At 37.5% G+C, this 21,205-nt stretch overlaps 1 protein-coding gene across 1 annotated transcript in view; it reads right to left on the bottom strand.

Annotated features, from left to right (window-relative positions):
- Positions 1 to 16,278: 16,278 nt before the first annotated feature.
- Positions 16,279 to 21,205, bottom strand: part of LOC145992003 (uncharacterized) — a 60,726-nt gene continuing 55,799 nt past the window's right edge. The window contains exon 3 of the mRNA XM_083128009.1: positions 16,279 to 20,266. Coding sequence (XP_082984135.1) covers positions 18,715 to 20,266 — 1,552 coding nt within the window. The 3' untranslated portion in view covers positions 16,279 to 18,714. The remainder of the gene's footprint in view (positions 20,267 to 21,205) is intronic.

Here is a 21,205-nt window from a genome sequence, read left to right as displayed (position 1 = left end):
TCGAAACCCATTGATTTCCGACCCCCGGTGCATAGGGTCAAATTTGTTGCAAATGTGCTCTAGTATTACCCCTTTCCAGGAATAGGTCGAATTTCCAATCACCCTGTATATTTAATTTACATTGATCTTACCTCCTCTTTAGATTAATAATAGTGAACATAAAGATGAAAGATGTATGAACTGAATGTAAAATATATAAAGAACAAATGCACTGATTCCAACTTATAGAACCTTGCGCATCGCAGGGAATTTAAAGCTGGGAAAAGAAGAAATTTTTTAACATCCATAGGGAATTTCTTTCAGAGTCCAGCAGGAAGGAACCACAACAGAAGATTGGTGCGGGGAATTGAATGTTTGCTGTAGGTGGCTTTGTATTGTGCTTGGTGTTCATATTGGTGATTCGAATATTTATTATTTGTTTAGGTATTAGTGGTTTTGAATTTGTGCTAGTGCTGTGTTTACTGAAGTTAAAGGCAGTGGATATAATAGAACATTTGCGTGTGAAAATATTTGGCACGAGATATTTTCCGGAGAAATTGCAACTCATTAATGCAGGTAGGCCATCTCTTGAACCACACGTCTTGAACTTATACTTCCGTGTATAAAAATAAAAATCGGGAATGCACTAGTATCTGGGTACTGGGCTAACTTGAATTTTACACTTCAATTAATATTGAAGTTGTTTTTTTTCACTATCACATACCTTTCATATTGTATGTGCTACAGGTTGCTTTTTTTCTTTTATAGATTTATTATACCTTCTTGATTTATTTGAAACTCTAAATGTAGATTAACTGTAATCACAACAATTAATTGATAGTGGTCGCAACAATAAGGTTTGCAGGGAGACTTCAGGAGTGGGTTGATGAATCAAGGGTTGGAGATTACCTACTCATTAAAACCAGCATACGCCACTGCTTTTATCATGAAATCAAACACTTCGCACTGAAACAGGAAAGAGCTTTTGACAGTGTGGCACTGAAACAGGAAATATCTTTTGATAGTGCGGAACAATTTTGCAACTCAAGAACAGGCACACATTGGTATAGTTCTGTTAGAAAAATTCCATGCGACAGATTTTTCTAAGTCCAACGTCTTACCAAATTATGTTGGTAGCTCTGCAACAAGGAAGTGTTGTGAAATATACTATCCTCCAATCAGAGTGAAGTTCGCTTCGGAGGAGCAGGAGGTGTGACTCACGGTCTTCTTCACAGGAAGTTCAACCAATGCAGCATTTTCAAACATGGAGATAACGTCCTCATTGGTTAAATGTTGTTTCAATAATGCAAATCGGCAGAAAGATTGTGCAAAAGTTTACTTTGTCGTTTTAATTGCCTTTAATCATTTCAAATTAATATTAAATTGTCCCAATTATAGCTCACGAGCTTAATATAATGTATTCATGTACGTGTTTCACAATCATATATCACTCATTAGAACAATTTTCACATTGTTTTCACTACGTGAGATGACATTTCATTTACATTTACGATAAAATAGTGGTTTGGGTGTAATAACAGTTTTCATTAATTAATTTAGAGATGCTTTTTTATTTGTTGAGTTGATGATTATGTTAATTCGTTAATTTTCTGGAAAAGAGGGAACAACAGCTGAGAGAAAATACACAAATTGCATTATTGAGGTCAAGAGTTCGTTTTAACATAACGTTTTGCACTCATAGGCTAATCAGGACTCGGGATACATTTAAATTGGAATCTGAAACATTATGCGACCTGACTCGAACTCTGAAAAGGACACTCTGATTACCACTATGCTCTGGCGAATGCCTATAATAATGAGGGTTGTGTGAGACGGAGAGGGGTGACGGAAAGTAGTAAATACTATTTTCTTGAGTATTGAATTTTTTGTTTATACACATACAAGCATACAAAAAAATTTATTGTGGTGCATGTATGTGAGGGGGAGGGGAAAGAGAGGAACAGAGAGATATTGGGTGAGATAGGATGAAGAGGTGATTATTTTAGTTGTAGAACGTGTTTCTTTCACGTTCAGTAATAAAAACAATCAATAATGATTATCTTATAAATACCATATTTAATGTAAATTTATTTTAGAAATGGGGGGCTGGGAGCTGTTTGTTTAAGTTCAGTACAGGATAAAAAGGGGTTCCGAGTCGTATACCCAGTGGAGACTCATAGTGGTTTGTAACTCACTTTAAACTGTAGGTCCAGGCCCGATTAGTCAATCTGTGCATAAAGTCGACTTAGAATTCAGTAGGGAAATAACGTTGATCTAGTATTTTGGATATTAGATGCTTTGAGACCACTAAAATTACCAATTCTTATAATAAGAAACCTGTCCTCATCTTCTCATTTTGAAAGAGAGAGAGAGTTAATTGTATAATCTTTCGTTGTTAATTTCAAAGAAGACTAATTCAAATAGTAACGATGAGGAACTAATAAAGCTTGCGAAAAGTTTTTGCCACCGTGAGGATTGGAACCTACGACCATTAGAGTGACAACTCAGTACAATAACCACTACCCCACGAGTTCATTCCTTCATATGGCATGATTATAAGGGAAGAGAAATTCGTTCAATGTGAATTAGAAATGCCTGCATATAAACAACACACCCAAATGTTCTTTTGTAGCAAATTAAAGAAAGAGGTATGAATGTAACAAAACACTTAAGCAAAATCTACTATATTTACGTCGAAGTCGTTTTACATGGAGAGGCTACAGCTTAGAAAATTGAGGTTGTGGTTGTGATTGTAGGATACCCCATACGTAAGTTAAGGCTCTAATGTGCACTAGATTGGATCATTTATAGTGACGTGCTCAGGAATTTGTAAAGAGATATGTGAATATAAAATAGTGTTAGTGCTTCTTCATTTTTTAAAGTGAACTCATAGTTTAATATCACCTGGGTTACGAATTTCATCTACTATATCTCTCTCTGTCCATCTCATGATCTCACTTAGGAACTAGTTAGTATTGCAGGGGTCATACTAAAAAAAATCATTGGCAATGACGAGAAATTAGATTTACCGAAGGAATAGTTTTCATATTTTGTAACACAAGACTCGACAGCCCTCGAAGGGCCTTGGCCTATCTCCCGACTGTCAGTCTCCCTCCCACAATCCTACCTAGAGGTGTGGAGATCTTCAACTGGTAACGAGGTGACGTGGGTCAGCATGTCAAACCCTCAGCCGTTATAGAAGATATCTGAAATCGGGTTACACCAGTCACTCGTAGCTCCCCAATTTCCTCACGATGGTAAGTTGCCACCGGTCCTATACACAGGCCGACTCGAATTCATGCCGTCCTGCAGTCGGAGTTCAAAGCACAGCACCTTAGACCGCACCGCCACGGAGGAGGAGAGTTTCCATATCTTCTTTTTTATAAATGTCGACAATACATTAATTCTATTACGCTCCAAAAATTAGTGAGAAAAAATAGCCGATTCTGTAAGAGATTCGAACCTTCGATCTCATTCCACCGTTAGTTCCAGATTTATCCGTATTTGCATTCTGGACATCAGCGTGAAACGTGTTTCCCACATTTTGGTCAGGTGAACCCTTATCAGTTGTATTGGATGCCTGTGAAAATGTTGCTTCATACGTCATGGTGCTGTGGTGGATTTCATCTCCTCCCCTTTTACCTTGAACAGTAGTAATCTCTGACTGGGCACTTCGAAACAATCACAGAAAAGGAGACTGTCTTGTAAATCACATGCCATTTATTATTTCAAGCTCCTAGGTTTTGGAAAGTGTAATAAAAGAACATACATACGATAAATTTATATTGGTTGCCTTCTTTGGGTATTATTTCATGTCACTTTTCTACTTACTCGTCTGAAACTTTTGTCTACTGTTTTCACTAGAAAAATACGTGTTTTGAAACATCAACTGTGTTGAGATTTTCAAAAATATATAAATAACAAAAATAATAAGGGGGAATGAAATGTAATATTTACAGCCAAAATATTAAGATTAACATATTATACATTATACTGAATATATTATTTTCACTTGTAGTTTCTCTACTGTACTGCTTTCACTAGACCAATAGGTGTTTTGAAAGATCTATATTAAGAATTTTTTAATTTGAATTAAAATGTCGGTGCGTCAAAACTTAGGGTATTTTTCACCCGTCACACTATACGGGGCCTAGCCCCTTATCATTACAGAAATAAAAGCGTGTCTGAAAACTAAAATATCCTTACCTGGGTTAAGAGCTCAGACTGTAAAGGGACACTCAGCACAAACAAGGCAACACACACACAGTCCTACAAAGATTATACTGGCAATAGGTCCAGACGACAGAGCCTCCTTAGTCTGCAAAATGCAGTCCAGGGTTTACGTCAACATGCTGAGCTAAACACGCTACATGCAATATTTCATGTAGTACTGAAGAGAATATTTCACTTGTAGTTCTTCACAGAGATGCCGACAAGGGGGGATTATGGCGCAGGCTGCGCCATCACCATTTTTTGGGGGATTTTTTTCCTTCAAATAATATAAAATTCAACATTTATATATTTTTCAAAAATATATGTAAATATTTTACCCCTTAAATGCACCATATTTAATCCATTAGATGAAGAAAAGAAAGTGTTTAAGGGTATTATCGAAGAGGGGGGGGGGGATATCCAACTCTTACATATTAGGCCTTAATTGAGACATTGGTTCGGTGGGAGGGTATTCTGAATTAAACGTTGGGGCGGAGCAGTATCCAAATCTAGGTCTTAAATTATGTCAGGTATTTTAGTTAGAGGGGGGATTGAGCATTAAATTGAGGGGGTATGCAATTCTTGTGTATTGCTATTGTCTTAGACTGTTGCGGAACATCTGGTGTGAAGACTGAGAATTAATTTTTTGGAGGAGGCAATGTCCACTCTTTAATAAAAAAAATAAAAAAATGTAAAGTGCTCCCCTGTGCATAGCACCACACCATGAAGGCGTATAGGGGGTGTGGGGGTAACGCCCCACACTTTCTTGATCTGGTCGTGAGTGGGGGCGATGTGATCAGCATCATGCCCCTGACCGCCTTTACCCCCCAGAGTTTCCCCCAGGTACCCATGTTATTCGATGCTTGGTGGGTGCCGGGGCCGCTTCCTTCGTTAGAAAAGTTCCTGGATTTGAACCGGCCGGGGATCGAACCCGGGACCTTTAGCATAGTCCACTCTTTAATATCAACAGTAAGTCTAAAATTGTCATGGAAATTTTGGTGGTAGGATTGAATATTAAATTTAAAGGGGAAGAGAGGAAGCTTTTGATAAAGTGTTAAATCTTTTGTTAGGGGATTTCTTTAGTGGGGGAGAGTTCGAATATTATATTCTGGGGACTATATTCAGCGATATGGTATCCACATGTTTTCAGCGCCGAACGTGCGAGAAGAGAAGATGGAAAAGGGTAAATATCGGGGGATGCTAAGAAAGTATTGACACCCCCTTAAATTAATATTCTTGAAAGCCTGCAAAGACATGGATGCAAAAATTTTCTTCCTCGCTTCGCTCGCAATGGTGTGTTGCGAGAATTTGTGTTTGGCGCTTTACTGAGGTGAATGTGAAATTCTATATTAAAACTGCATTACAAGACAAACAATATTCTTGATATTCAATAATAACATCACTTTTTGAAATATAATGCTTAGTGAACAAACATATATTGAATCCGTGTTTCTAAGTTCTTGTCACAGGAAAATTTTACTTTAAACAGTTAAATTTGTACTGAAGATTAAATCCATGTAATTATTGTTATGGGTTACTACAATTATATTGTAGTACGGTAGAGTACTACAATTGATAACAGTAGATTCTGTCTACTGTAAACAGTAGAAATTAAGTAGGTTGATAACGACGATGAGAATGAAACATAGGTAAAAACAAAGACAATGAAATGCAGAAGCGACGTAGAGCAAACAGGAACGTAGAATGTATGGCAGCGAGACGAAAGAGTTGATTAAGTGATTGTAGCGACAAATTCAGTTTAGAGCTCATAATTAATATTTCTACATGAGCTCAATATACAAACTACATACAATGAGAGAACTGAATTGAGTTTGCGTCTCACGTGATATGAGTTGAAACTGTTGTTTCACACTGAACTGTGAAGGGATCAATATTCAATTCGATTAATTAGTGAATAGTGATATGCTGAGATTTTGTAACGAGATGTGCCAAATGGCTGACAGTATAATAAATTGTGGACACATTGAATTGAGTTAATATATTTTAACAATCTTATAACGTGCAATTTTGCATGAAATTTTATAACTTGAATCTCCATCACTACATTGCAAATGCTACAAGGCATTTTATGTGGTGTAAAATTCTGTGTTCGATTCCCCGTTCGGTTAACCCTGGGATTTTTTTATTAAACCGAAAAATTATTTATTGCATTTTACTTATTGTGAAAATTTGTATATTATTTGGTTTGCGAAATGCAAGAGAAATATATTATTGCTTTTCATGTTTTTACGAGAATACAACTATGCATTGTGAACAAAAAAAAAGTAAAATAAATATTATTCACAAAAAATTGCTAATAGCATTTATTTGTTTTGTTTCTCGATCATTTTCCCTAAAGTAAAAATGTATAACTTTCACTGTACATGACATTTCGTAGAATATAACACATGGATAATTTTTATTCAAATGTTTGTAAAATGATGAGAAATTCAAAAACATATTCTGAAAAATAATTTTAAAAAATAACATTGAAAAATTATTAGAAAGGAGTGTTATTTTTTAAAATAGATAACAATTTTATTTCCTTAAATTATTAATTAAATATAAAACATAGTTGCTCTATATAATAATAATAGGGGTAATCGAACAGAAGTCAAATCTTCGTCATGTGAAACTGAGAGCCTATCACCGAACTACTTTTACCATTCTAAAAATTGAAATGTTTTTTCCTCGGAAATTACTGGCTAGTGCACGCTAGTTCCATGCCATACCAATATCTATTCTACCACTAAAAGAAGCCATGTCACAACCTCAATTTTCCAACCTGTAGCCTCTCCATGTAAAACGATTTCGACAGAAATATAGTAGATTTTGCTTAAATGTTTTGAGACATTCATACTCCTTCCTTTAATTTGCTACAAAAGAACGTTTGGGTGTGTTGTTTATATGCAGGCATTCCAAATTCACCTTGAACGAATTCGTCTTCCCTTATAATCATGCCGTATGAAGGAATGAACTTGCACTGGGTTTTCACTCTAATGGTCATAGGTTCAAATCCCCACGGTGGCAAAAAACTTTTTGCAAACTTTATTCGTTCCTCATTGTTACTATTTGAATTAGTCTTCTTTGAAATTAACAACGAAAGATTATACAATTAACTCTCTCTCTCTTTCAAAATGAAAAGATGAGGACAGGTTTCTTATTATAAGAATTGGTAATTTTAGTGGTCTCAAAGCATCTAATATCCAAAATACTAGATCAACGTTATTTCCCTACTGAATTCTAAGTCGACTTTATGCACAGATTGACTAATCGGGCCTGGACCTACAGTTTAAAGTGAGATACAAACCACTATGAGTCTCCACTGGGTATACGACTCGAAACCCCTTTTTATCCTGTACTGAACTTAAACAAACAGCTCCCAGCCCCCCATTTCTAAAATAAATTTACATTAAATATGGTATTTATAAGATAATCATTATTGATTGTTTTTATTACTGAACGTGAAAAAAACACGTTCTAAAACTAAAATAATCACCTCTTCATCCTATCTCACCCAATATCTCTCTGTTCCTCTCTTTCCCCTCCCCCTCACACACATGCACCACAATAAATCTTTTTGTATGCTTGTATGTGTATAAACAAAAAATTCAATACTCAAGAAAATAGTATTTACTACTTTCCGTCACCCCTCTCCGTCTCACACAACCCTCATTATTATAGGCATTCGCCAGAGCATAGTGGTAATGTATGTGTAATCAGTGTGTCCTTTTCAGAGTTCCAGCCAGGTCGCATAATGTTTCAGATTCCAATTTAAATGTATCCCGAGTCCTGATTAGCCTATGAGTGCAAAACGTTATGTTAAAACGAACTCTTGACCTCAATAATGCAATTTGTGTATTTTCTCTCAGCTGTTGTTCCCTCTTTTCCAGAAAATTAACGAATTAACATAATCATCAACTCAACAAATAAAAATTCATCTCTAAATCAATTAATGAAAACTGTTATTACATCCAAACCACTATTTTGTCGTAAATGTAAATTAAATATCATCTCACGTAGTGAAAACAATGTGAAAACTATACTAATGAGTGATATATTATTGTCAAATACATACGTGAATACATATATTAAGTTCTTGAACTATAAATGGGAAAATTTAATACAAATTTGAAACGATTAAATGCAATTAAAACGACAAAGTAAACTTTTGTGCAATCTTTCTGCTGTTTCGCGTTATTGGAACAATATTTAACCAATGGGGACGTTATCTCATGTTTGAAAATGCTGCATTGGTTGAACTTCCTGTGAAGAAGACCGTGAGTCATGCTTCCTGCTCCTCCGAAGTGAACTTCACTCTGATTGGAGGATAGTATATTTCACAACACTTCTTTGTTGCAGAGCTACCAACATAATTTGGTAAGACGTTGGACTTAAAAAAATTCCATGCGACAGATTTTTCTAACATGACTGTACCAGATGACTGGTATACCCTCCCTCCACGTGCATTAATAATTTGACTACAGCACCACAAGGACAGTTAATTTTGGCCAAGCCATTGCAAAGGTAATGCAAGGCATTGTTTAAGACACACATTTTGCTTTCAGTTGCCCCCCTGCTTCCCTTGTTTCTTGTCCCTGACATGCTCGGAACAGGGTGGGCGAAGATACCATAAAATTCCCTTTTCTAAAAGAAAAATACCTATCTCAATTTGCAATGATTGTCTTGACTCCGTCACACATTCTTGAATGGAATAGGTTTGCAACACTGCTACTAACACACAAACCGCTGCGCTCATAAGTTCCAGGCATAGCGCCCACGGCAGAAGAGCCAATCAGCGTTCTCTACACGAGTGTGAGTGAACAAAACTAGACTTGTGCAAGTGAACCATGGTCCACATGGGTTCATATCACTGATCGCATGCTTCTCCATCACTTGAAGAGATAAAGAGTTCAGAGAATAAGTATAATAATAACTATTTGCATTACAGATTTATTTGGGTGTGCACGTGCAAATAGGCACAAGCTGTTACGGCTTCCCACAACATTTAATCAGCAGGTAAGAGTTTTTTCCAATACACTGACGATTTTATTTTTGTTATTTAGCGTCCATTTCTGCCACTTTTGGTTAATTCCGATGATGAAGATGAATAATGGCATAAATAAATTGATGAAGGGACAACAATGAAGAACATTCATGCCCAAGGCTGGGATTCCGACTTCAGACACTGGTTGGCGTCATAGCAAACTTTGATAACCACTCAGCAAAGGATTTCGACCAATGCGCCTCTCTCCATGGGGGAGTGATTAACACAGAGCATTAAGATGACAGGGGTCTAATCTCGAATCCTGACATGGGCATGGGTGTTCTATGCGAGTGTTCCTTCATCAGTTTCACCATACCATCGCTCATCATCATCATGATTAGCGAAAAATAGCAGAAAAAGTGAAGTAAAATAAACTTATTCATTTGAATCTTACTGACAGATGGCTAAACAATGGACATTTCCACTTTGACATGAAAAACGTTTTAAATCCATTCATTTTACAGAGAATGACACAAACATGAGATGTGCAAAATATCTCGGCGATATTTGTTTCGGTTCTCGAGAAACACGCCTTCAAACACCGCTGAAATTCACCTACTACGTCACGGATTTGAAAACGTCCTCTCCACAGACAGGAGGTCCTCTGACGTCATCACTTAGAAATGCGTGCAGGCGGGGCTTCTGCTCGTCCCGTCAACTTAGCATGAGCCGCGGAAGAGACAGAAAATTCACTTGTTACTGTGTAAAACAAGTATCTTACAACTTCCAGTGCAAACATCTGTGCTCCATTTCTTGGAGATTAATTATGTCCTAGCAGTATAGTAGTATTTACTATAATTCAGCCACTCGGTAGAGGGTTTTCCCATTAGGGTGACAAAGCAAACCTTGTAACAGTCAATGGCTGAACACGTGAACAGCCTTAACAGCCTTGTTCATTGCGAATACATAGGTTAGTTCTGACTGGCAAGAACTTAATGTTATAGGAATGCCTTTTCTGGAATTACAATTATTTTCGTCATAATATTTTCTTCACAAATTTTAAGATCATACTTTTAGGACACACTGGTTTAAACGCCAATTTCTGCAATATAAGAGGTGATACGGTATAAAAAGGTACGGTGAGTTTTTAAATTTCCTGCAGTAAATGACAGTTTTCTTCAGTTAATATATATATTGCAAATTTTTGTATTTAGCCTACTTTTACGTCGCTTTTCCGTTCACTTCCGTTTCCGTTTAACCGCAACGATGAGAACGAATGGTTAATTTATTATGTATCATCTCTAACATCACATTTCTTCCCACTTTTGGCTAATCGCTACAATTAAGATGAATAACTACAAGCAGTATTCGAAGTCGGGGTGCAGGAGTACACCCCCCCACACACACACACCTACCACCAACTGAACAATCTAAGTATCACACAATCTGCCATGATAAGAGACGAACTTTTTCTTCTGTCCCATCTCATTTCGAAATCATTCACTTGTCCCATCTCCTTTTATGAGACGAGACGGAACATGCCTCGTCTCGTGAGCAACCTTAACATTAACAATAGAAGCATCCCCCTAGCTGTCCCCAAAGTCTCGAGCAAACATCCTCCCATGTAACAATTTCCAGTTCAATGAAATGTCACTCACAAGGAAACAGTCATGCGACTGCGACAACATGCGACTTCCTCAGATAAATCATGAATTTTGTGTATAATAATTACAACGCCAGTTCATTCCTGGTAATTCTGAATCTGCAGTTTGGTTTGCATATATAAGCAGGATAATATTTAGTTTTCGAGGGCTGTACCGTCGAAACGAGGAATCAAAAAAATAAATAAAGTTTTTTTTTTTTGTATTTATAATGATAAGCCTTTGCATACGTTGTTAATTCTATATTTTTCGAGACTTGAGACGAGAACGAGAATTGCCCTCCCAAACCGAGACGGATATTTATAAATCAAGACGAGACTGTCAATGAGACATTTACAACTCTCAACGAGAACGAGACCAAGGCTGCCATGTCTCGTCTCGATAGGATCCTTAGTGGTGAAGTTGTGAACCAACCAATTAATGCGTTCGGGGTAACGAGATGAGGCGGCTTTTTTCGCAGTACAAAATTCAAAATAATTATATCGTACCATTTCAGTATGGAATATTGTTATACACATGGGCGTATATATAGTTTACGGGGGGGAGGGATGGATCAACTTTTGGTATGATTAGGGTTGCTTTATTTCGTAAGTGAAAATCCAGGACACTGCTGGCCGGAAGCTTGTTGGGGAGTATGGGGGGAGGGGATGTTGGACCCGACAAAAGTTGTGGTTTGTAGTCACGAAGTATTGATACTTTTCTGTTCATCTTGTGTCACTACGTTTTTAAGATCCTAATTTCTTTAATATGATTCGAGGGGGGGAAAATAACTGATTTGACAGTCTAAATGCAGTTTCTTATCGCAGAAATTCCGAAACTATCAGGAAATTGCAGATATTGTTCTGCAGTCCCATCTGGTGTATTATGTATTACGAAATTTCCTTCCCATCCGTATCCCGTCCTATACGTTTCTAATTGAAGAGAATGAAATAAGTCCGAAGGAATTTTTTATGAACAAGCGGATAGAACAAGGAAACTGGTAATTTTAGTGAACCAAAAAAAGAGGAGGGGGGGGGGGTTGGACCCGTTGAATCCTACGTAAATAAGCCCATGGTTATACACATTATTTCCTTGTAATAATTATACATAAACTAAGTATAGATATGTACTGTGCAACTAATGTAATCTTCCCAGTGCATTTTCTCTTATCTGCACAAAAATATTTGATCATAATTTGCGCAACAGAAATGGAACACAAACTGAAATTGCTTTATGGAAAAGAAAGTTAAATAGGCTTTATAAATAAAGTGAAGAATGTGAAAATTCCTATTTTGCACTACATAGGTTACGGTAAATATCGATAAATATAAGTTTAAAAAAATATTTTTGAGTGTCTGGTCAGCAACCAATTTTATAAGCAATATTTTTCGCGTGGCCTGAGAACACACACGCAGCTGAACCCTTTCATTTATCTTGCACGTGAGCAGCACGGATATTTCATAAAAGAATAATCATTACAAAGCATAGCTATCCTTTCTCCTATTGCTCCTTCTTCCATTATTTAAATCGGTACAGATTTGTAAAACTGCTGCACGTGTTCGCTCACCGTGGGCTACCCATCCGGAACTGGACGCTCGAAGCAGACAACAAACGAGCTCTCCCTAAGGAGTGACGTAGTAACATGGCGGCGGCGTGTTTTCAGCGCAACGCTAGCATCGCAACTTTGGAAGTCTCGTTTCTGCCTTAAACTGGACGCAGAGAAACGCGAGAACTTGCAGGGGTCATTTTTCCAGGGTGTAGTTTTTAAAATTGTTGTAAAAAAAATTGAGTGGAAATGTCCATTCAGATATCTAGATATAAGATTATGTAGGTATTCATGTGGTGGAGTGGTATGTATACCAAGCTACGATGCAAAGGGTTACGGGTTCGAATCCTGGATTGGACATGGATGTTCATTGTAATTGTCCCTTCATCAATTTCATCATATAATTACTCATTCTCGCCAGACCCTGTGGCCCAGTGGTTAGCACATCGTGCTGCAATGCCAAGGGTCCTGGGTTCGAATCCCGCTTGGGCTGGGTTGTTTGTGAATGTCCATTCATCAATTTCATCATTTCATCATTCATCCCCATCTTCGCAAATTAGCCAAGAGGCACAAAACATGAAGTAAAATAAACTATATCAATCAATCAATCATTACTCATTCTCAGCTTCGCGATTAGCCAAAGTGGGAGAAAAGCAATCCTTCAATCAAATCCTACAAAATTACATATGTGTATAGTTGTAAACATTAATTTGGGTAGCATCCTAATGGCAATACTCAAATATCATATTTGAATTGATATGCCACTCTAGTAAGTACAACTGCTAAGGGCTTTCTTTGAATATCCATGTTTTTGTGAAAGGTAGCAAGTAGCGAACACCAGTAGCATAGCGAGCTACTTATTGATAAACGTAGCTGTAGGGAAGTTACATTTTTGAAAGAGTAGCTGTAGGAAAGCTACTTTCAAAAATGTAGCATTCTGATCACTGATTATGCAAGTGTTTTCACTATCTAACACATGAGGCCTGAGAGTTCATCAGAAATGAAGAAGTTTGCGAAAATGATCAGTGGCTTATGAATATGTATGGTTATCCATGCATTACACGTGCAGCAGCCATCTTGAGATAGACTGTTTCTAAGCTATGTTGATACTGATTCATCATTAAACAAATGGAGCAGATAGTCTTGTCATAGAAAGAATGATAACAATAAACAAAAACTGAAAAAAACAACAACTCAACAACAACACATTAGTTGTTCAGTAAACTACCGAACATAAAAACTAAGTAATTAACTAACTCTCTAGCCTTCTTAAACCCGAAAGTTAATGGCTGCAACGACACAGGTCTTGCAAATATCCATGTCCTGGGTAAGATCAATACAATCTCTTGCATCCTTACCGATTTCCTTTAGGTACATCTTAACGTTATCGCTCCTCTTCGTCTTGGCCTTCATACAAGTTTCCCAACAAGACACCTGTAAATTCTTCTTACCTCTTGAATTCATGCCACTTGGCCTGCCCACCTAAGTCTTCTTGATTTAAATATTCTAATAATATCTGGACAGGAATACAAATTGTGCAGATCTAAATTATGTAACCTGATATATAAACAGAGTGGCCATTGAATTATGACCACTGCCATGTGCAATGAAAGTCATTTGTTGACGACATGTTGTGCAAGAGGGTGCTGCTAGCCGATGTGTGATGCAGAGATACGGTGTTCAGAGTTCAGAATGTAGTGTGGTTTGAAATGGGGAAATGGAAGGACCTGACAGAGTTTGCCAAAGATCAGATTGTCGGGGCCAGAAGTGCCGGTGCATCCATTTCACAAACTGCTGCAATGGTGGGTTGTTCAAGATCGGCGGTAGTGAAAGCTTTCCAAGAGTGACGTGAACACAGTCAAATGATGTTCCAGTGGCAGAACTATATGGGGCAGCAGAAGATTGATGCCAGGGGTGAGCGGAGGATACAACACAAATCAACCAGGGACAGTATCTACCAGAACCATTTGTCACACACTGTCACGTATAGGGTTTGGCAGCAGACGACCCCATCGCCACCCACTCCTGACATGAGATCATAAGTGTAAACGATGCATCTGGTGCAAGAAACATGCAAATTGGAGTGTGGAAGACCAGGACAAGGTGTGTTGGTCCGCCGACTCTTGGTTTTTCATGATTTCCGTGGATGGTCGTGTAAGGGTTTGGCATAAACACGAAAGTGTTCTTCCATCTTGCACAATGTCAATGGTGCAGGCTAGTGGCAATGGCTGTATGGTGTGGGGAATGTTCACATAGCAAGGATTTGGACCCATGGAACATGTAGAGCACCACTGCACTGGTCAGTCCTATCATCATCTAGCAGACACAGTACATCCTGATATCCAGAATTTGTGGTACATGATTGGTTCGAAGAACACTCCGAATTTACCAGATTTAAATCCGATAGAGAAATTTGGGATTATATGGAGTGACACATTAGGCAGCAGAACACATCAATCACGTCAATCCCAGCAGTGAAGGCTTCATTGGACTCAGCATGGTTACCAATACATGTGGACTACTTCAGACAGCTTACGGAATCCATGCAACATAGGATAACTAACTAAAAAAAAAGTAAAGTGCTTAGCACCACGCCATGAAGGCGTGTATAGGGGATGATGTGATCAGCATCACACCCCTGAACACCTTTACCCCACAGGGTTTCCCCCAGGTACCCATGTTATTCGACACTGGGTGGGTGCCGCGGCCGCTTCCGTTAGAAAAGTTCCCGGATTTGAACCGGCCGGGGATCGAACCTGGGACCTTTAGCAAGGTAGTCAGATGTGTTACCAACTGAGCCACCGTGGCCACACAGGATAACTGCTGTCATAAAAGCAAAAGGTGGTCCAACACACTATTAGGTGGGTGGTTATAATTCAATGGGCCGACAGTGTATAACTAACCCTATAAAAATTGAAGATATTCAATCAAATAATATCTGGACAGGATCTGGACACCTGTCTCCCCACCCCCTTTAAGTCCAAATATTTCCTAAGGATTTAACTTTCAAATACTCTTAACTTATGTTTGCCTTTTAATGCAAGGGATCAAGTTTCACTTCCAGATAATACTACAGGCAAAATTACGGTTTTGTATATTTTAACTTTTGTTTCTTAGATAATATACGAGAAGATAAAATATTATGAAGGAAAAAGTAAATCGCATTCCCTGAATTAAGTCTGCTTTTTATTCCCTCTTTAATATCATTTTCATTTGTTAGTATTACTCCTAAGTACTTGAATTTGGAAAATAATTTAAACAAGTTGTTATGAAGACAAAAACATGGTGCTTTATATAAATTCACTCAATAGATGTTTCTAGCTCTAAAATATAACAAACAATCTAAAATTACTAGTCAATAGTTCAGAAACTAGTAAATGGGAAGATACAAAATGAATTAAGGTATTGCAAATACAAACTTAAAAAGTTTTATTGCCTCCTTTAAAATAATTACTGTATTTAGTTTCTGTAAGCCAAGAAATAAAAAAAAAATGATGCACCCATGAGATTTTGCATAGGCCCTGCCAGGAAACTTGGCAGCAGGGGACAAACTCAGAGAAAAGGAAGTACGTTTCATAAATTAAACACTAAACACAAAGCTAAATGTGTGAACACATTATAAAAATATGAGCAGTTACCACATCCTTCACTTGCAAAAGGCAACAGAAAACAAACTGCAAATTAGTCAATCACCCTAGAATGAAAGTTTGGATCATTTTGCACTTTTAGTCTGTGAACGCTTAACATATACAATCCTGAAATTCGATCCTGCAACATGGTTGATCTTAACCATGTCCTCATGCATAAAAGCAGTGTGCTGAAAGATTTCTCGTTAGGGCATGTTGTAGCCGGTAGTCAGTGTAATATTTTCGGCAATAGCTACAAAAAGGAGACATTGAGGCGATATGAGCCACATTTTTGAAAGTTTACGGCATAAGGGAATCTTTGTTTGCATTGGTACAAAAAAAAAAAAAAGCTTGTAGCCTCAGCTTCCCGGTTATCAGTATATTGGAGTACACAGTTGTCACTTTTGTTACCAACTTGCTGTACTCGTTGAATGACAATAAGTCTGAGGTATTTTGGGATAAAAATTAACAGTTCCCGACAATGACGGTTATCGGGTGAAAATCGTAGATCCAAGGCAGCAATAAGTAATCCAGGTATGGCACAAATATTTGCCGACGAAAATACTCTTCTACATTTTCTGAAGTGTAATTTTCACTACCTAGGTATACTGTTGCCGTGATATGCAGTAAAATTGTGTTGGTACCACATCAATGTGCTCACAAATTTGTTCAACGTACTTCTCTGCAAATTTGCTGTTATCATTTTCCCTGTCCTGTAGAATCAAAAACAAACATTCATGAAAAAGCCAGGGAGGAAAAAATATACCCCCTTGCACTTAAGTGGCGTTGCCTATGGAATTTTGTACTGTATTTCTAGATGTGTAAAGTAGCTTTTTGTCAGAGTAAATTTGGTGATTCGTCTGCTAGTATATCCCAGTTATAAAATGAATATGTCGTCAGCACCATTCTCAATAAATGTACTTATTTTTCCCGTCAAATATATTATTTACCTGGTTAAATCTGAGCTAGGTAATTGCACAACTAATCAACATGATGTGAATACTGTACTCTTAAATAATGTAGATATAGTAACTTGTTAACACTGTAGGGGTGCAAAGAAGAGGCGAGGCATCCGCTCAGCGGGAGATCCGGCGATTACAAGGCAAAATTAACAAAATATTGATTTTTAAATATTTTAGAGATGTAAAAAAAAAAAAGACAGAATAGCTAGAAATATGCAAGAGGTTCGCTAAGTTTCCTGTTCAGTGCAGTGGTGTAATATGGCCCAGATCATCGCAGCACATCTTACCTTCACACTAAGGATGGCAAGGAATATCAGAAAAATTTAAAAATCTCTATTCACAAATTTTACTATTCAGATTTTGGAGGCAATCCGAATTTCGGAGAGAGAGGTTTAACAATTTTTCGGGTAGAATTTATTAAGAAAGTTTCGTCTTCCTTATTTTACAATCATACACTCCGTAGAAAAAAAAAGATTTGGCCATTTCTACTTCACACATCATGTACGAACACTGTTATCATCATTACCAATGTAGGAATGCAGCTCCTCCCAGTTGAATGATTGACTCTGACATTTGGCAAGTCTTGCGATGGCTACGTAAAAATGTCACACTTCACCACTGGTGCAAACATTGAGGAGGATAAGAATGTGTAGTATATTTTGGGTGGAAGGAACACTAATATTTAAAAAAATATTTGCAGGCATTCCTACAAGTACGGAACAGCGATGTGGCTGATTAGTGTGAGGAACACCTAGTACTAGATGGAATAACAACTTTCCTTACTTTCTGTACTATAGTTCCTCCTTCTCTCTACCTATTTCAGTTACATTGCATTAACGTACAGAGGGCTGCTATCCAGTGTGAGTTTTCATATGTCTCCTGTAAATGCTTTATTGCAAGTTGATCATACAAAGGGCTTCTCTCCAGTGTGAATTCTTAAATGCTCTCGGAGGTCTGCCTTAACTTTAAATGCTTTATTGCAAGTTGAACATACAAAGGGCCTCTCTCCAGTGTGAATTCTTAAATGCTTTCGAAGGTCTGCCTTAATTTTAAATGATTTATTGCAAGTTGATCATACAACAGGCTTCTCTCCAGTGTGAAATCTTAAATGCTTCAGTAGGTTTGACTGACATGTAAATGCTTTATTGCAAGTTGAACATACAAAGGGCCTCTCTCCAGTGTGAATTCTTAAATGCCTCCATAGGTGTGACTGAGTTGCAAGTGCTTTTTTGCAAGTTGAACATACAAAGGGCTTCTCTCCAGTGTGAATTCTTAAATGGACCCGTAGGTGTGACTGACGTGAAAATGCTTTATTGCAAGTTGAACATACAAAGAGCCTCTCTCCAGTATGAATTCTTAAATGCTCTTGGAGGTCTGCCTTAACTTTAAATGCTTTATTGCAAGTTGAACTTACAAATGACCTCTCTCCAGTGTGAATTCTTAAATGGTCCCGTAGGTTTGACTGACATGTAAATGCTTTATTGCAAGTTGAACATACAAACGGCTTCTCTCCAGTGTGAATTCTTAAATGCTTCCGTAGGTCTCTCTGATCTGTAAATGCTTTTTTGCAAATTGAACGTACAAAGGGCTTCTCTCCAATGTGAATTCTAAAATGCCTCCGTAGGTTTGACTGACGTGCATATGCTTTATTGCAAGTTGAACATACAAAGGGCCTCTCTCCAGTGTGAAATCCTAAATGCTCTTGGAGGTCTGCCTTAACTTGAAATGCTTTATTGCAAGTTGAACATACAAAGGGCTTCTCTCAAGTGTGAATTCTTAAATGCTTCCGTAGGCTTGACCGAGTTGTAAATGCTTTCTTGCAAGTTGAACATACAAAGGGCTTCTCTCCAGTGTGAATTCTTAAATGCTCTCGGAGTTCTGCCTTAACTTTAAATGCTTTATTGCAAGTTGAACATACAAAGGGCTTCTCTCCAGTGTGAATTCTTAAATGGACTCGTAGGCTTGACCGACTTGTAAATGCTTTCTTGCAAGTTGAACATACAAAGGGCTTCTCTCCAGTGTGAATTCTTAAATGCTCTCGGAGTTCTGCCTTCATTTTAAATGCTTTATTGCAAGTTGAACATACAAAGGGCCTCTCTCCGGTATGAAATATTAAATGGACCTGTAGTTTTGCCTTCATTTTAAATGCTTTATTGCAAGTTGAACATACAAAGGGCCTCTCTCCGGTATGAAATATTAAATGGACCTGTAGTTTTGCCTTCATTTTAAATGCTTTATTGCAAGTTGAACATACAAAGGGCTTCTCTCCAGTGTGAATTCTTAAATGGACTCGTAGGCTTGACCGAGTTGTAAATGCTTTCTTGCAAGTTGAACATACAAAGGGCTTCTCTCGAGTGTGAATTCTTAAATGCTGTTGGAGTTCTGCCTTAACTTTAAATGCTTTATTGCAAGTTGAACATACAAAGGGCTTCTCTCCAGTGTGAATTCTTAAATGTAACCATAGGTATGACTGACTTGCAAATGCTTTATTGCAAGTTGAACATACAAAGGGCTTCTCTCCAGTGTGAATTCTTAAATGGACTCGTAGGCTTGACCGAGTTGTAAATGCTTTCTTGCAAGTTGAACATACAAAGGGCTTCTCTCGAGTGTGAATTCTTAAATGCTCTCGGAGTTCTGCCTTAACTTTAAATGCTTTATTGCAAGTTGAACATACAAAGGGCTTCTCTCCAGTGTGAATTCTTAAATGGACTTGTAGGCTTGACCGAGTTGTAAATGCTTTCTTGCAACTTGAACATACAAAGGGCTTCTCTCCAGTGTGAATTCTTAAATGGACCTGTAGGTTTGACTGACGTGCAAATGCTTTATTGCAAGTTGAACATACAAAGGGCTTCTCTCCAGTGTGAATTCTTAAATGGACCTGTAGGTTTGACTGAAGTGCAAATGCTTTATTGCAAGTTGAACATACAAAGGGCCTCTCTCCAGTGTGAATTCTTAAATGCTTTTGAAGGTCTGCCTTAATTTTAAATGATTTATTGCAAGTTGAACATACAACGGGCTTCTCTCCAGTGTGAAATCTTAAATGCTTCCGTAGATCTCTCTGATTTGTAAATGCTTTATTGCAATTTGAGCATTCAAAGGTCTTCTCTTCAGTGTGAGTTCTTAAATGGGTTTTGGAATTACTTGTATTATTCCCAGTCCCACTACCAAGTGTCATTTTGGAGCTTTTGGGTTTATCACTATATTCTATGATACTAGGATTTGGGATATTAGTATTAAAAGGCAAGGAGTATTCTTCTGATCGCAAATGGTGCTTGATTATTTCATCTCCTCTCCCATGTTTCTTGAATGAGTACCTGCAATTAGAGTTGTTATTTTCTTAAATGTACTTAAAATGAGCAGTATATTAAACAGACATTTAAAGAGACATGCAACAGTTATTTAATTATATGTGGACTCATTCTGAAAATTATGCGCATACAAACACACACATAGAATGAAAAAAATGAAATGGAAATGAATGCAGAAAGAAGGATTGATGCATGGATTCAGGATAGGCCCAAGTATACCACCAGAAAACTTTAAAATTTTGACAGTTAACATGCTTGCAGGAATGATGTTAATGTTAAATCAACCTATTTTAATGGGGATGGTGATCGAACCTAGGAAGGTGTGATCTTACTACAAATGCAGTGCGCTAACAGCTACTCCATGTTACCCTCCGGAATTCTGTGAGTTCTTTCTCCACTTACGCAACTATTCCTATCTCTGAAGAAAGGCACCATTTGTTCTTCTGAATACGAGAGAAGAGCTGATCTCTTGAAAGATAGTGTTGGAATAAGTATAGGTACAAGCACCAGAAATAATAATGTCCAATTAATATTGCATGCTTTAAAAAAAGCAATTTGTCACAGGTATGTAATTAAATATGTATAGGCGGAGTTTCATCAGTCTGCTTGAAAGGGGGGGGGGGGGGGCTAACATTAATCATTTTTATCCACGACAAAAATAATCATGAATCAACCATAGGAAGCAGATGGTCCCTGTTGGAATTTTGTTGATATCGAGCACCTCTTTTCGTTCTAATAAGCTCATGGGCATGTCAAATTCAATTTCAATTTTTTTTTTTTGCAGAACTTTTGAATGTTGTCCCTCAAATTAAAAATGAAGTAATTTCACTAATGAACTGTTCCACCACTTAATAAAACGATTACGGGTGACACATTTACATTGATGTGACATTGAGATGTAAAATTTTCCCATCAAATATGCAATTCAAGTCTATGCAATGACAG

This window comes from Lepisma saccharinum, chromosome 9 (genome assembly GCF_977018435.1).
Source record: "Lepisma saccharinum chromosome 9, izLepSacc3.1, whole genome shotgun sequence".
NCBI lineage: Eukaryota > Metazoa > Arthropoda > Insecta > Zygentoma > Lepismatidae > Lepisma > Lepisma saccharinum.
Note: the sequence above shows the minus strand (reverse complement) of the source record. Positions and strands in the feature narration are given on the sequence as shown.